Here is an 18,021-nt window from a genome sequence, read left to right as displayed (position 1 = left end):
TAGAATAAATTGATGAAGAACGTATTTTATGCTTTCGAGAACTGCTTTGATTTCCAAGGTTTCATTGTAAACCAATTACATCATATTATTTACCAAAAGTTAAAGATTTAAGTATGTACAATGAAACATTTTCAAAAGACAAGTTTTTCCAAAATGTCAATGTGTTTGATTCCCGCCCGAGACTTGGACCGTTCAACATTCGGCATGAGACTTGAATGAAAAAAACATGCATACATCACAAACATAACATTCAATTAATTCTCAGGCGTCCAACATTAAGGTTATCAAAGCATGACGCCGTGTGATGATGTTGTACAAGCATGTTCCGCATGCAAGATGATTGTAACAATGAGTTTGCCATGTGCAAGCATTTTGGCGCACAGAAAAAAGTTGGTATAACATCATCCGACTTCATGTGATATGAGGCTTGAAACAAGTAGAGCTCAAGCTCTAAAAGGACCGGAAAATATTAAAAAGATAAGATCGATTAGTGTCAATAACCCTCATTATTCAAACCACTAAAGTTCACTCCGACCCCATAAGTTTTTACGTTTCTCACTTTGATCACAATAACATATAGTTTCCACAAACCATCAAGATATAAAACAGAAACTCATGTTATTCTTCATGGAATCAATTATCAATCTCATGCAGCCATAGCAGCTGCATGATTGGTAGCTTTGCGTTTGCGGTTCCATATCGGGGTTGTCTCGATAAGCTTATGAGGAACAAGCTGCCTTTCTCGTTTACTGAGTTTTGTAATATTGTTGACTTTTAGTCTAGCAATTTCTGCTTCTTCTTCTGGAGTTATTTCTCGATAAGTTCAATGGAGAGGTGGAAAAGTTGGCATGAGTATAACAGATGTTTTCCGCTCTTTTTCCAACATGTAGAAGTATAGACTACACGTGACGGTGCCAGCCCACCATGACTTACGCTAAAAGGGAGTCTTTCCCACGAGTTCCGAGCAAGAAGACTTTAGACGAGCTATAGATCGGTAAAGAAAATGAAACTTTATGTGTAGCTTTCTGATTACATCCAGCACGATATTCAAATGTTTTATATGTAGTCTTATCGGTGCTTATCAGTCACTTAAGATTAGCAACATAGAATAATATTACAAGCCAGTGATAATCATATATCTACAAGAACACAGAACACAGCTTAATTCATGTGAAGATGTACAAAAGTGCAAGTTACATGCATCTAGATGATATACTGTCTTGATCACAAAAGAACATAACGGGTGTCCTTCCGTCTATATAATCTTCTTTCCATAGCAAGGACAACTTCTAAACTCTAATTAGTAGCTAGTGAAAATCGATACACCAACCAAGCATACAACTTTTACATAAGCAGGTTATATGATTGCAACACCTCACAAAAAGCCAGTTAACCAATTAATTGCAAACTTATAATCCTCTCTTTAAAAAGATTTATACTTGATTAGTGCACATGAAATACAGTCAAATTTTGAAAACAAATCGGTTCATTAGCAATGGTCTTCAAGTAGTAGTTAGTAACTTTTTAGCAACCCGTTTAAGATTGATCAGCAACCACAGTACCAAACTACCAATGTACCACAATGTTAATTCGCAAAAAATCTCATTCAGACATTTTATCAAACAACTGGTGTGCAATTTCCAGTCACAAGATTAAAACAATCTCTTACCTAATAGTATACCCACCAACCAAAAATCTATCAGCCCCATTGCATTTCAACAACCTAATTACAATTAAGATAGTTAAACAGATACAAATAACTATAATTTGTTAGGGGCTGTTTGGCAACATCTGAATGGTTAAGTGCTGAACCAGTAAGAGGTCTGAACTATTAAGTGTTGAACCAGTAAGAAGTCTGAACCATTAAAAGCTTGTATAATGCTTAACCGTTCAGAGGCAAATGCCTGACCAATTCAGATTAGAGTTCTTAACCATTCAGACTCTGTATTTGGCAACTTCTGAATGGTTAAGTGCTGAACCCGGAAGAGGTCTGAATCATTAAGTGCTTAACCAATAAGAGGTCTGAACCATTAAAAGGTAGTATAATGCTTATTTGGCCCATATCTCTTCCAGTAAAATTTCTAACTCATCAACTCCAGTTTTATCAAAACGTTAGTGGGCTCATGAGTTCTGGAGGAAAAATCTCATTTTCTCCTTCCCTGTTTCGTTAAATTCATTTTTATCTTTATTTGAATAAAGCCAAATGAGTGCTCTTTCTATCGCCAAGGATCTATTTTGCATACATGACCCAATTTACTAATGGAATTTTACGGTTCTTTTTATGTGTTCTATAACCAACAATATTTTTAACAAAACATACATAACGACAAAAGTTATTAAAAGTAACAAAAAAAACATATAGAAATGTGAAACAACACGATGAATATCCATAATATTTTTGCAGTTAAACACTAGGGGTGTTCAAGATCGGATTATCCGGTTTCAGATGTCCGAAAACTGGATATCCGAAAATTTTGGATAGTGAATATTAATATCCGAATCCGTATCCGAAATTTTGGATATCCGGTTTTCGAATATCCGAAATTTCGGATACGGATTCGGATATCCAAACGGATATCCGAATTTATAAAAAAAAATAAAAAAAAAATGTTTTTACTATATTTCAAACTAAATATAATGCGCATATACTATATATATTTATAAAAAAAATTAGTTTTCGGATATCGGATAATCGGATTATCCGAAATTTTTGAAATTAATATTTGAATCCGAAAATTCGGATTATCCGGTTTTTGGATATCTGAAAATTCGGATATCCAAAATTTCGGATATTTCAGATAAGGATTTTTGGATATTTCCAATTCGGTTTCGGATACGGATTTTTGAACACCACTATTAAACACATGCTAGAACTTAACCAACTGGGGTGTCTCAGTTGTCTAGTCCCACCTCTACTCTCCACAGAGACCCGGGTTCGAGTCCAGGCAGGGGGTATTCTGCCACCTTCTTCCCAGAGGGAAACGGACTCAGCTCGGGATGGGGTATTCACCGCCAGGCAGCATTGGGAGTTGCTAGCTTGTGGAGTGGGATCACTCCAGCGGCCGGGAGGTCCATGCAATAACCCCCCCCCCCCCCCCACCCCACATGCTAGAACTTGAAATAGTCCAATTGTAACTAATTAAGAAAAAAAAAAACCTATATCAAATCTTCCTAACAGAGGGAAAAATAAGGGGATGAAACAAACAGATATTGCTTATCATTCAAGATTGTTATTCAAAAAATTTGGTATCGATTTGTCACGATTCAAAATGTAAAAAAATGGCAAACATGAAAAGGCAGATGCTTGAAGCAATTGAACAAAGTTAGAAACTTAAATGCTGTAAAATATTAACCCGATATTATTTTGTGTCTGCAACTGAAAAAGAAAAATAACAACATGGTAGCGACATATAAATTAAGTGTTTGAATAAGATTTTTTATTGCAATTCAAGAAGGAAAAGAACGGCAATTGTAATGATTAAATCAATTGAATAGAATTTAAAAATGTGACTAACGGATTGGATGCAATTTACTAATAGAGTTTGAAGAAAGGAGATTGTGATTTGGAGATAGGATGTGATTACGATAAACATAGTATGAAGAACTAATAAAGGTTTTGGGGATATTGTATGGTGTGACGGTTTCGGTTTGGGTTGAGACTTGAGAAGATGCGTCGCTTGGTAATATTTAGTGAAATTGGATAATCTCAAATGGTGGGAGTTAAGTTAAGAATACTTAATGCATAAGCCATAACAATAATATTTAAGGGCGGTGGGGTGGAACGTTAATGTTCCGTGATGATGCACCATCACGCGTGGTGGGAAACCAAAGACCGCCGCTACCCATGATATATCACGCGTGTATTATTAACGCGTGAAACTTCAATGTATCAAGCTCTGGACCCACTGCATGTTTGACACGTGTTGACCAACTTCACTAATTTAGTTCTGCATGATGAAAAGTGAAATGAAATGAGGAAGATGGGGGGTTTTGTGAGAGTAAATATTTTTAATATTTTTAGGTAATAATAAATTAGTTGAAGTTGGCTTTTTTTGCAGGTTAATTTAAAAAATAAAAATAAAAAGTTGTGAGTGATGGAATTCCATCACTAATGATGACCACCGCCACTAAAAAGGCTTGTGAGTGATAGAATAGTGGTTGATGACATGGCGGAATTTGATTGGATGCTTGTGAGTGATGGAATTCTATCACTAGTGTCCACCCCCACTCCCCATTGTGAGTTATAAAATCTATTTATTAATGCCAACCGTGCCTTTTGAAACGTCACCTTTTTCTGTTTCTTTTTTCTTTTGAAACGGCACTTTTGTAGAGTTCGTTGAATGCCAACCTTTTAATTGGGTGGCTTTTTTAACGACGCTTTGAGAAGTTGCTGATGTCATCTCCTCCTTGTCATTAGTTACGACGTATCAAAATGAGACTTTTGTTGATTCGTATATAAAAGTGGTACATGTGTTAATCAAAAGGTATGTGTGTTAAATAAAGAGCGGTATGTGTAAACCAAAGAGGTGTGTGTTAAATAAAGGGTATGTGTTAATTGAAGAGGTATGTGTGTTAAATGAAGGGGTATGTGTGTTAAACCAAATGGTACATGTTGCTTTTGTATATATAATAAAATGAAAGGGTGTGAGTAAAATGAACTAAAGGATGTGACTTTTAAACAAATGACACATAACCTAAGTTTCTGTAAAAATCTTTTGATTATTGAATTATACCCTGTGCTTATCAATCTTGGTTATTCTTATATAATTGTTCAAACTTCAAACTAAGATGTGTTAAAAATCAATCATTAAAAGTTTTATATGATGAAACTCAGGACAAGCTTCAATAGAAGCCATGACCAATGCAATTTAATAACAATAATTTGTTCAATATACAATAGCATAACAAACTGCATTATGGCCATTAAACACTCATAAATAGAAAATCTAGGTACAAAAGAAGACCACACCAAGTCATCCAGCAAGTAACTAGCGTTTGCCACATCTGATTTAACAAACATGTCCTACAACTCATAAGACTTCATGTCCTTTTGTATATATGCTACAAGAAAACTAGTCATCACCTGTATACATCATCAAATACAAAAACAATACAGACAAAATAAAATGATATCGCGCGGCTGATGTCTGCTCAAAAAGTATCCAGTCGCTACTTGCTAATATGAATCACTACTGCACAAGTCCGTTTAGTTGCATGCTGAAAAGGTCCGCAACAGCACCACGAATGTCCATCTGAAATCAAATAGACATGTTACTACAATTCTGACTCACCCAAACAGTTTTTTCACCAACCTTTTTTATAAAACAATTTTAAATAATCAGTTTACCTGCTCACAGCATACAAGTTTGGTGATCAAAGGGTAGAAACTCCTGAGGTGTTTCTTGAATATCTGGCTGTCCATTATACACATGCCCTTAAGAACCTGAAACGCATATACGCGATTACGCGCACACATAAATTAAAACATTTGACTGCACAGTTTGACTATTTATCATAATAAAATTCCCTTCAAACAGAATACAATATAATGGCGAGATTAGGGCATAAAAATGGCTATATACCGTAACAATGATCGGGGAACGTAATCCGAGAACTTGATGAATCTCCATGTTATTTGTCTCTCCAATACTTGACTGGAAATCAGACGCTTCTTTTAGCACTTGTCCACAAAAAGACACGAGTTTCTCTTCGGCATCAGTCTTGACTGTAGCATCGTCAGTTTCATCAAGAGAACCATTTTGAGCCGGTTCGACCCAAGAAGTTGTTTTTTGTAAGGCGTCTAAATAAATGCAAGTCCCGGCGAGCTCCTGGCGTAGAAGGTTCAAAGGCGGCCTGACCAATTACAACACGCCACGTGTCAGAATGATAGAACATATGAACATTTTAATACGAGTCCTATGAAGTACGTATGCACAGGACTAACCTTTCAGAAGAGATGTGTTGCATCCGTAGTCTGAGATTCGTGTATGAATTATATGATGCGGAAAACTCCAACATAGAGAACAAAATTTCCAGTATTGTAATCTTTTGATATGCCTTTAACTTGCTCCAGTACTTTTTCTGCATGTTTTAATGTAAGTTAGTAAAATCAATCTTTCTTTCAACCGTTTGCGATATTTTTGGACAAGTGAAGAGGTCCTAATGTGTAAAAAAATTAACGAAATAATTTTACGAGAGTAGACGTGTAAAAGGTAAAATGTCTACCTGGATGCTATCAAGGGCGCCTAGTAGTAGCAACTGTGTTACACATTTGCCCCTTATGATTCCCATGAATGGACTTTCGGTCACATCTTCGGTATCATGTTCCACAACATCCATAGACTGTGAATAACCATAATGAAAAGTTAATTTACAGATTTAAAAAAGATTAATAACTAGGATGTGTTTTAGTTATGTGAAATGAAAACTGCTATCATTGATTAGTGATGAGCATAATGGTAATTATTAATTGAAACTTTGACAAATAGGAAACTGCATTAACTTTCCTACGCCCCTACAAGGATATAATGAAGCGCTGATTTTTGAGACAATGCATAATTTACGATTATATAATTGTAAAATTATTAAAATTTTGAGCGACTATAACAAATTAGTTATCAAGTAAAGACGAGATGTAATTCTGTTATAAATAAAAAATATTATTGAACATCGATGGACAATTATAAATTTGTGATAAATTATTTAAATAAATAATTTTATATAAACTAACTGGTCTTTACAAAATAACATAAATAAAACGGTACTTAATTATTATTATTAACAATTATAGTAGATTTTGAAAGACAAAAAAATAATGAGAACAAATATATATCAAAATTAACATTTATATAGAAAAGGCATGTTTAATGGAAGTAAGAAAAACATATTAGTAAACATTAAAATGTTAAAAAAAGAAAACAAGAAGAAAACATAAAGGAATTAAAGAAATGAGAAAGATAAAGAAAAGCTAGAGCATGATGCCCCTGTATAGTTTTAGAATATATATCATTCCCTTATGTCTACGAATCTTGTAATGACTTAAGAAACGAAGTTTCTTTTATATAGAAGCTAAGCCAAAAGATGACTCTTGTTTTGATTTCAAGATTGAAGTGTATAAATATAATGTATTATATTATCTACTTGACCTGATATATTTTTCAAGAGTTTGATAGGTTCTAAACGATTTGGATCTTGATCGGATCATTTAACATTTCATTTTGTGGGTCCGAGCTATATGACTTGAGAATAAACAAATATTAGATTACGGGTCTCACTAACTTCGTATGAGGATTTATAAAGATGGGGCACACGAATCAATAACGAATTACCTTGGATGGTGAAGCTGGTATCGCAGCATCTGAAGCCGGATTCTTGGGCTTAGAGGTAAAAGTTCTAACAAAGAGATTGTCCATCATATTTCCCATTAGTCGTTGACCAATTGTTTGACTTCTTTGGAATTCTGCAGATTCAGATGCTTTCCGGATCTTTCCGGGTGAAGGTGTTTGACCTGCAAAAAGTGACTGTCAGTTATGTTTGATCTTAATCTATCAACATAAACAATATAAAGAGATAACACAGTCATGTTGTGTTTGGATGTGTATTTCAAAATTGATTATGTGACCTTCAGATTCATGCAGATCCATTGATGGCCTTCCTTCTTGAATATCTAGCACTTGACCTGTTACAAAAATATTTCATTATTAGCAAAAAGATTAAGTACAAATCTGGTTCCAAAAGGATATATTCCTTAACTCTTAATTCAGTAGTTATAACTTTCAAAACCTTGCAACTCCTCTTGTTCCTAACTATAGTATTGAGATTAAATACAATGTACTAACTTTAAAATGAAAAATAAGCCAATTTGACCTTAAAAAGTCAAATTGTATCTTTCTTTGGAGCAAAATGGGACACGCTAGAGGTGACAATTTTAACCCGTGAGCACCATATATCTCTAAGAGGTTAAAAAGTTTTGATAAAATAGAAAGAAAAAAAAGTCAAATGGGTCAAACATCGCCTGTAGTGTATTTTTTGAAACATAACCCTCCCAAATCATTTGCTAAAGAACATATTTCTATTAAATAACAGATTATAAACTTTAGTAATCATTTTGACTGTTAATAATCTATCAAAAGGTAAAAAATTCTAGACAGTGTTTCAGGTCACCTTAACGTAACGTAACCTAACCCAGCACGTAAAAAATTTACCCATCTTGACCCATGACCCAACTCGCCCATTCCCTTACCATTAGTAGACACAACTGAGGAATTATCATTTGAGGGACCCTCCAAATCTCTAGAAATAACCGCTCTACTCTTGCCACTTTCTATACCCAAAGCATTGAGTAGCTCAAGGGGTTGAGTCGTATATGAAGCATCTCTGCAAAAAACAATGAATGTCGATAAAAGCAATACAACACAACAACAGACAGATATAGATCAATAAAAGACAAACAACAAGACAAGAGTACAAGACAATCAGATGGATCATATCATATGCACCTTATGCTTTTCAACAAGGTATCCCAATCACTATCACTGAATTGGTGTCCCCCAACTTCTATGAGGTGGACCAATGCAGCAAGTGAAATTGATGCAACTGATTGATCTGTCTTTTTAGCACAATCTAAGAGCAGATTTAGCAGTGGGGGCAGCATGAAAGATACCTCCTGCAAGACAATTGTAATATTTTAATGAGTAATATATGAATTTAAAACACACATTTCAGCTTTCTACATACCTTGTAAAAAGTATTGAAGAGGTTGCATAACAACTGTAACGAATGAATACTAGTTTCACGAATCCATTCATCTCCATAAGATTCGGTCTCTTTTCCAGCATGTCTTATGTGATCAAAAATGGGAAATAGAACGCGGTGGAAAATACTTTCCCAGAAATTTGCTGAGAATTTACTTCCTCTTTCGTTCAACAAGTCAAACAATACTTCTAGGGCACAGTTGCTGACTTCGGGTCGTGGATCAGATGTCAGATCAGATAAACCAGCCAGCATTGGGAACCAATAATGCTCCGTAATATCGACACTTGCATCTGCATTGTCATCAATGGGCTTCAGGCTGCCACCTGGCACAAGGCCCTGAAAGATAAAAAAATTTGATTAACTTTTGGAGAAAGCGTGTTTTGTGGGGTCAACCCAACCCGACTCATTTCGACACACAACAAATATACCCATCAGAAGAAAAACAAACCTCTGCAAGTCGGTCCTCGCATATGCGAAGAAGGGCGATTGCCTTTAAGCTGATGCGGTGAGAAGTTTTATTGTTAGCAAAACCAATTAGACAATTGACACAGTCCATAAAACAGTCACCAACAACTTGATCAAAGTGTTCCAGTATAACTGCAAGTTCGATTGACGTTGATAAGTCGAAACCATTTATCTTTAAAAGAAAATAAAGACATTAATATTAATAATCAGTAAAAATATAAAATACCCTGTTCTACATTCTCAAAAGCACTTTCAACAATTGGTTCTAAGTCGTCGTCTGCAGCAGCTGTGAAAATCATAAAAACACTTCGCCAACCAGATTTAATGCTTCCAACTTTTGATTTGATCATCTGTATTCGAAACCATCATATATCACTTTTAAAAATCCAATTCTATGGCCAATAGAATTTTTGTTATTTCTTTTGGGAACCGAGGGCATACTCATACCTGAACAATGCAATCAACAATTAATCTTCTGATTGATTCACTCCGACTATTCCTCATAAGCACGACAAACGGTTTTAAGATGTCGTTTTGAAATGTGAAATTGGCAAGTTCTGCACGCTCGAGGTATTTCATGCCAAGTTGTCGTAGAGAATCTATAGCATACATTGCTATTTTCTCTTCATGATGGCTCCCAGCTGATATAAAATGATTAGCAAGAACAGACCATATTCTAGCCCATACCTGCAAAGTTTTATGTATGTTTAAATCACTCTTGCCACCACTAATATCAAGCATAACTGACTGGGTGAAGTGATTACCATACGAATACGAGCCATATTGTAGTAACTGATCTCCACAAGTTTTTGTAAGCTATAAACACGCGCTGGATTCTGCTTCAACTCTTCAGCGGAAACATTACACAAAGCGGTAAAAAACTCAACCACCGACTCACTCGGGAGTTTAACACTATTCACAAAGACTTGCTCAGATGGTTTTCCCGCCAGTTCCCTTAAAGATTGGAGTACCGCATCCTTCGAGATCTGGTTAGAACCAAACATAACGGTTGCAGCCATAGCAGGAGTAGATACAATATACTCTAGCCGAGACGTGCACTCCAAAACCGCATTCCAAGTGTCTTGGAGTGCATCAGGCTCTGAGTCACTTATATCAAGCAATGTCCGTAACGCTTCCACATTTTTACTACGCATATCTTTGGGTGCATGTAAGAAAGTGTATCTGCGACACATAATGCATAACTTCATGAGAACATATCAGGAATAGAGGTGGCAAAATGTGTAAAATTACCTGATGAGTGATGTCAAAAAAGCATAACGCATGGTATCCATTCCGAGCACATGCGTAATGTGAATTCCTGCTTTAAACCCTTCCATACATGAAAACACTCTATTTTTATTTTCTCGTTCCTCCATACTTACTGCAAAAGTAGCAAGCAGTGGCCACCCTACAGCTTCAACCATGGGTCTTACAAGCTCAATTTTATGTGAAGTATAAAACGTTCCCCTTTTTGCCCCTTGGTTCCTGAAAATCGCTTGTGTTTGTTGGATAATAGCTTCACTCTCTGACTGTCTATCCGTTTGACTTTTCTGTTTTGGGAGAGCCAGATTAAGAATACCAATAATACCCCCGCCTCTTTCCTCAGAATCTGGCTTTTTGCTGTTTTTCTCCAAGTCATCTTTCATTTTTATCTCTTCTTTAACAATTGAATCATAAATTTCCTCCAAAAGTTCTGTTGGTGCACTTTCTTCTGGATCATTTGTCGCGTTCATTCGCACAAACTCGGGTTTAGTCATTTTTGGATACACCATTGGATTATGAGCATCAGTATTTAACATTATAACTGCATATGCAAGAACATAAGCCGTATCTGCGTTCTTAAAAAGACCTGGATTATCTGCACAGTAACTACAAAGACAGTGAACCGTATAAGCAACGGTCAGTAGTAAGACAAGAGAAAACGTACAAAGATGCTTACCGTTCTGCAAACTTTTCCATTATACGATCTATCTTCTGTGCTTCACCAGGAAGCCGAAAACCTCTCAAAAATTCACGTATAGCTGCATGAAATTTCATTCCAGAAAAGTTCATAGAATCAACATAAGCATGCATTACAGCAAGAGGAAATTCCTCATGTTGACCCAAGTAATCACCAATCATCGCCTAAAAGTCAAGAAAATACATAAATAACAAAAATAAAACTAATTCTGCATGAATCTTAAATTGCGCTAGACCAATAATCATACCTTGTCCAAGCTGGGCGTATTTCTGAGAAACTGAGCAACTGAAATTGGCGTATTCTCCACCAAACTATTCGATTTCAGAAATTCAATACCCTTCACAGGATGACGGTTGAACTGCATTTTATTGATGCTTAACAATTACTAGAAAGCTGAATGTAGTACTGTGAAATTAAAAAGTATATTCGTATATCTTTTGAAATAGAAAAGAAGTCACTTTGACCTCAAAAAGTCAAACCATATGAACTATAAAGTACCTCAGAAATTGCAGCTTCCATGGTAGATTTGTGAGCTTTGGTTTTCTCAAAGTTATTTGCTACATCACCAGTGTCTTGAGACTCTGTAGCTGAAGAATCTTCCTCAACTGATTTTTGGTCTTCATTTTGCTTTGACTCTCTTCGCAGCTTCTCCCAGTCAACTAGTGATTTTAACACGCTCACAAGGCACTAAAACATGAGGAGCAAAAGTAAAACATGTAAAAGTAATACACAAAACTAGTGCCCTCGATAAACGTGTGCAAAAAAAAGTTAAAAACAACTTTTTAACAAGGATATATAAATAAACCTGAAGCGATGAGCCTTTGATTAATCCAATTTGAGTAGCGTTAACTGAGTTTGGATCCACACTTTGAGTCCCTTGCGCAATTCTTGATAGGGTCGTCACCTAATTTTCAAGACAAAATGACAAGAACAATAAACACATCCACGCACCAAGTAAATACGCAAGGAGCCAAGTGACAAATTACCATTTTTTCAAATGAATTTGGAGCATCAAGATCACAATCATAGTTCACATAAAGATCAATGAGCATCTGTGGATCCTTGCAAACTTTCTCCAGCATTCTGCAAGGTTTTTTAGTAGGTAAAGAAGATAAGGAACACATATGATCAGAAATTTGATTGAACTTTGTAGAAAAAGGTCATAACTTTAAGACATATGAGAGAAAAGTGGTCTGAATAGTGTGAACTATGAAAAAACAAGAATTTAAACAAATATGAAACAAGAGTTGAGAAAAAAACATACCGGAGAACACTTAATTTAAGGTTAAGTGGGTATTCAGAGCTATCCAAAGATCTCAAAACAATCAAAGGAAAGAAGATACCAATTTCCACCTGTAAATCAATAATAATGCCAGATGTAAAAAAAGGGAAAAAAAACATTTATAAAAGTCGGGCTGTCTAAACTTTGTGGGTACCTTAAGGCTTTCCCTAAAACGCAACAATAGCACGGAGAAAATTCCTGTTGCGTACTGGCAAGATAGAAAAAAATGTATGTTATAAGCAAGAAATTTCTTGATAAGCTTAACAAAAAAAAACATTAATGTAAGCATCCAACTTACTTGAAAAATGGCTGGGGATTGTGAAACTGACGCGCGTAGTAACACGTATGATAGGTAAGCTTTAACAGAGACGATGATGGTGTAGTTCTTAGTGAAGGAGTAACTAACCCCCTCCAACAACCCCTGCAAAAGGACCCACATACAAATATTAAGGGAAAATGGGCCCATAAATTTTGAATTTGACATCAATCTTTTATTGATTCACTATCATAATAAACAAAATAAAGGATCCAATTATCAGAAGCTTGGAGTAAAAACAGTTAACCTGTAGAAGTTCGAGAGAGAGAATACGTGTCTTTACAGTAACTTCATCATTATCTTCCTTCATACCCATCTGTAATAACCAAAATAAAATCAAAATTTCCACTAGCTAAAAGTCTACAAGAAGCATGTATAAGAGATTTTGAAACCTTGCAAAGGGTGCGAAAAAGTAACAAAGCATCACGTTGTCCAATGCCCATGCTCTCCTGGTCAGTCCCACTTAAGAATAATAATAATATAAACAAGACAAAGTATAAGTATTTCCATAAATCATACAATAAATTGAAATAACAGTTTCAATGCAAAAATATATATATACCGAGTAGTCTTTCCACCATCTTCAAGTTTCACAGCCTTGTCAAGAACTGCCTCTAGACCCTATATAACAAAAGATTGAAGTGAAGGATCGCAATTTTGCGCCACTAAATGAACCTAAATTTTGGAACATAAGCTATTAAAAGAATGAGCATCTAAGCACCTTTATGTCGGTCCCACCAGCAAGATTTTGAAGCTCCTCCAGAGGTGCAATAGGGGTATCGTTTGAAGAGCTTTCTTCAACCTTTGTAGATGAACCGCTTTGTTTATTTGCAGACGTCTGAATTGCAAAAAATAAACAAAAAATTTTACTACTTTCTTCTTGTGAGTAAACAAGAACAATAATCAATAAAGAATTCTAGATTACAAACCAGATCCATTTCCATTCGCCTGAACACTATGCTGATCATTTGGGTTAGCATAGCCTTGGATGTAGCTTGGTTTACAGGACTTTTACTAAGCATCCAGAAGATATACTATTAATTAACTTACTTTTCCAAAAGTGAAATGAACTCCGGAATAAAATTTAACTGTTAGTTAGTTACCTGTTAAGAGCAATGTTGTAACACACTCTAATTACCCCAAGCAAAGCTTCCCCATGAACTGCTTATAAGAAAATGAAGACAAACGAAGGATTACATAAACAAAATTAATTGCGTATTTTATTGCCTATAACAATAAAACTCCATACATTCAGATTACCTCTAAATTTGGCAGATGCAACAGCAGTAAGTAGCACTTTCAAAACCTGAAGAGTTGTACTGCAAGAATTTCCACAGACGTTATTGTAAAAAGATGGCATTCTTCGAAAAAATCACGAGTCGAAAAGGAAAAAATGAAAATAAACCTGTCTGGTGAGGAATTGTCAACGCAGCTGCAGACCATATTCAGAATCTCCGTAAACAGAAGACCATTTTTACCGTTTTCTAGACCAGGATCACCCTCTAGATGATCATATGCAATGAGTTTCTGCACTTGCAACGATTTATGTCAATTAACTTTGAACCCACGTCTCTTGTATTTTTATTCTATAATTAAAGCTAGAATAGAACACAAATGACGTACATGAAGACAATCCAATGCAAGCTCAAGGACTTTCGGGTTTTTGGTCTCAAATGCAAGCCTTAGTGGATTAAGAACAAGCTCAGACTCGGATCCTTCCAAAGTATGGCCAGCACTAGCCAAAGTTGTCTTGACGCTGCCGCCTGATGCCGCCAGACCACCACCGGTTTCCGCTGCCTCAGTGTCGTGTGAAGCTGAAGGTGTTGCATCCACCTCCGCTTCCTTTGTTGCAGTTCCATCATCAGTTTCAGGCACACTAAAACAACATGTAGGTTTATTGGCAACAAATTCTAATGTCACAGTCAATGGTATGTATAGAACATATATAATTGAAGTCAACTATAACTTATAGCCTTATAGGTGATATAAAAGTATATATTATATTAGACTGTTACACGTACACCTACTGTATGGAATGTGGAGAATGTTGTTCTAAACAACTGGACTATGTTGAATTTTCCTCCCAATAAACTCATGTTGCATCATCTCCAAATAGTTAAATTTCATATAATAAATGCACTATTACGTACCTAAGTTAAATGCCTTCTTAATGTTTTAAAACACATTAGCGTAAGAGTGTTCAAATATATTATATCAAGAATATGGCTCTTATCAATTACAATCATGTAATACTTGTTTGTGATTATTCAACTTACTTGGATTGTGTGAGTTATTGTTGTAATTTCTAAACCATTTATGTGATTTTATTGGGGTTAGATTATACAAATTCTATCTAAAACAGCTCAAAACTCTACAAGTTCTATTTAAGTCCAATGTTTGAACTTGGTGTTTAGGTATGAGATACGTCAATACATTGGATACACAACAGCTAAACATTACGACAATACTATGGGCACTCATGTCTGGTGTTCAATAAAGAGATCAGTTTGTTCAACTCAACTCGTGATAAATATAGCTATTCCAAATTTAGTACACTCAAATACTCAATCTCTGTTTTTTTCTTATTTTGAAACCTATATTGGTTTTATCCACGTTTCTTTCTCTTTATAAATATACTGCTGATTTGGTTATCTATTTATCTTTATTGAGGCATAATCAAATAAATTTTAAATTTGAGTCTTAAATATCACAACTCCCAGCACAAGCATACACATACTGGACACATGAATGGACTGGACGCACATACAATGACATAAAACTGGGTTAGCATGCAAGAAGAGAAGTATAGACATAGAATCAGAAGAAAGGCATTTGCAGTAAAAAATGGTGACCAAAAGGTTGCAAATAATAACAGGCACATGCATCCACTTATAACAACATAAGCACTAATCACCTCTTTTCTCCATTTGAAGATGTCACTTTGTTTGCATCACTTGATACTGACTCTTTATTGATCTCCTTTGAATTGTCTAAAAATGTAAGAAGAAAAGCGAAATTAGTATGGGACCAAAAGCAAGATTAGCGTGTCAAGAAGTTTAATCAGATCAACTGTTAAGTGTTAACTAGTGTGTGAAAGGAAAGTAAGAACAACAAGATTCCATAACACTTCTTCATATGTTTCTGAATTCAATAATAATCGTTCTGATCAATGGTGCCCAACTAATATTACTTTCTAGGTCAGTGACTCGGTGCTCACATGTATCATTGCATTCCAGTAAATAATACCCAAAAAACTTAACATAACTTCCAAGAGAAGTCCTTTTTAATATATAACCCCCGAGTTTTGCCAGCTTAATGTTAAAAAAAATGTTGGAAGATGGTGACGTCAACTCAAAGGCTTATATTCTATATATGTGTAGTATTGTAGTCATTGCTAATATAACTTTGTTTAAAATGATAATGACAGCCACAGTCCACAAACATATACGTATGTATGTGACTAGTATTGCCAATCCCTACTCATATTGTTTGACTTAAACAGCATTTGTGGCTCATTTCTAATTGTTTTTCTCACCCTTATCAAAAGTTCTAGTCATTAGAAACCACTATTGCAATTGTTGCAGATGATATGCCCAAGAATAATATTAATTACTTTATAGAGTTTCTTACTACTTATATACATAGTAGTCAAAGGCGCTAGGCGCACTCAAGGCTCAAAGGGTGAGCTTGTCACTTAGGCGCAAGGCGCTTAAAAAGCAAGGGCCCGAGCTAAGCAAGGTGCAAAGTATAATCAGGCCATTTTAGCTGTTTAAGGCTTGTTTAGGCTGGTTCCAGGCCATTTTCAGATGCTTCAGACCAGTTTTAGATGTTTCCGGCCTATTCATCGAGGTTTTTTGCGAACTTGCACATGCGCGCCTTGACGGACGCTAGGCGTTATTGCTGTGCCTTGAGCGCCTTTTACCACATAGCTTAAATGTAAAAGCAACAAATTCAGAGCAATGTGTGAGGTAACAAAAGACTGTCCCTTCATTTCCTAAGATTAAGTTAGACTTTGACTATTATGCCACACAAGTTACCTTCCAACCAGCAAACCAGCATGGATTTCAAAGTTTATATTTATAACAATATGCATAGTGTTCATCATTATAACAAAAACCACCGAATAGAACAATGTTAATGACTTGATGTCAAACTAGCACTCAAAACTATCAGAACAATGTTAATGCCAAATGAATGATCTGTCACTCCTGCTTAGAAACTGTGTCTTTTCCATACTTCCACCATCTAATCATCAAAACCAGTATACTTTTTTCCCTCCTACAAAGTAGAAAAATAAGAAGTGCTTGTACATTATGCATTATAACTTATACCTAGTTTCCTATCAAGTACCAGTGACTACAATCCTGAATCCCAAAAACACAACCATCAGAGAAACACTAAGGTCCATTAAAACAATTCAACACAGATCCTTAAATCACGGAACCGATGGAGAAATTAGTAATACAATAAATCATGACATCCAATCAACCAGTAGAAATTAGAAAGTTATCACGAATTACAAACACATTAGTATCCAATTTAAGATCTGAGAATATGAAAAGTAAACAATAGATCGAACAACAAACCTAAATACGACTGGATTGCGGTCTGAAGTGACGTATACTTCTTTCCGTAAGACTCCTTGAGCATTGATTCAAATGCTCGAGTGACAAAACCTCCGGCAGCACCTCCGGCCATGTTCGATTGTGTTGAGGTGGATCTGTTAGTTGTGAATTGATGAGATCGTGATGAATCTGGAGGTGTTGGTGTGAATTGGAAGTTAGGGCAATGAGTTGAATTGAGGAGTGAGAGAGAGAGATCAGCCCCTCGAGGTCTGAGATGAGATCTCTGATGGAAGGATCAATCAAGTTTTATTATAAACGAAGGCACCCGATTGATATAAAGTGATATACGGAATAGGAACCCTGGGTTTAAGACTTAAAAAGAGATTATTAGTTCATTATATGTTTGATTTTTGTCACTAGATTTAGTTGAAATGACTAGTTTATTCTTACTTAAAAAGAGATTAGTTCGTTATATGTGTGTGTGCTCGTTTACATGGGGAGATAATGAGGGTGGTTGTATGTTTAGTGGCTACGAGTGGGAGAGGAAATGATGATGGTAACGATAGAGAGATCAACTTGACGAGCAAATAGTTAAGGGATATGGGTGGCTTCGGTGTGACAATAGGATTCGTAATTGTCGGAAACACTAGCAAGTAATTGGTAAGTGTTCTTTTTTAAT

The 18,021-nt window shown here is 35.6% G+C and overlaps 1 protein-coding gene and 1 long non-coding RNA gene across 2 annotated transcripts; both read right to left on the bottom strand.

The window, feature by feature from the left end:
- Window positions 1-467: 467 nt before the first annotated feature.
- On the bottom strand, window positions 468-1,711 carry LOC110916012. Its single transcript, XR_002579419.2, has 2 exons — window positions 1,670-1,711; window positions 468-984 (listed from the first exon to the last, which is right to left on the bottom strand). It is a non-coding gene; the product is annotated as an uncharacterized LOC110916012 (long non-coding RNA).
- Window positions 1,712-4,914: 3,203 nt separating this feature from the next.
- LOC110914954 (brefeldin A-inhibited guanine nucleotide-exchange protein 5) lies at window positions 4,915-17,691 on the bottom strand. The gene is made up of 34 exons (XM_022159553.2): window positions 17,364-17,691; window positions 15,692-15,767; window positions 14,401-14,653; window positions 14,183-14,304; window positions 14,038-14,096; window positions 13,881-13,938; window positions 13,707-13,791; window positions 13,499-13,615; window positions 13,340-13,398; window positions 13,170-13,239; window positions 13,025-13,093; window positions 12,760-12,882; window positions 12,616-12,669; window positions 12,444-12,532; window positions 12,166-12,262; window positions 11,985-12,083; window positions 11,678-11,866; window positions 11,427-11,537; window positions 11,159-11,343; window positions 10,471-11,088; window positions 9,984-10,401; window positions 9,667-9,906; window positions 9,446-9,569; window positions 9,203-9,351; window positions 8,737-9,090; window positions 8,499-8,665; window positions 8,243-8,376; window positions 7,622-7,678; window positions 7,329-7,507; window positions 6,226-6,342; window positions 5,945-6,081; window positions 5,583-5,853; window positions 5,348-5,443; window positions 4,915-5,252 (listed from the first exon to the last, which is right to left on the bottom strand). The coding sequence occupies exons 1-34, from the start codon at window positions 17,473-17,475 to the stop codon at window positions 5,190-5,192; spliced, it is 5,151 nt and encodes a 1,716-aa protein (XP_022015245.1). The 5' UTR covers window positions 17,476-17,691; the 3' UTR covers window positions 4,915-5,189.
- Between the last annotated feature and the right edge of the window lie 330 nt (window positions 17,692-18,021).

Source organism: Helianthus annuus, chromosome 16 (assembly GCF_002127325.2).
Source record: "Helianthus annuus cultivar XRQ/B chromosome 16, HanXRQr2.0-SUNRISE, whole genome shotgun sequence".
NCBI lineage: Eukaryota > Viridiplantae > Streptophyta > Magnoliopsida > Asterales > Asteraceae > Helianthus > Helianthus annuus.
This window is presented reverse-complemented; position numbering and strand designations above follow the sequence as displayed.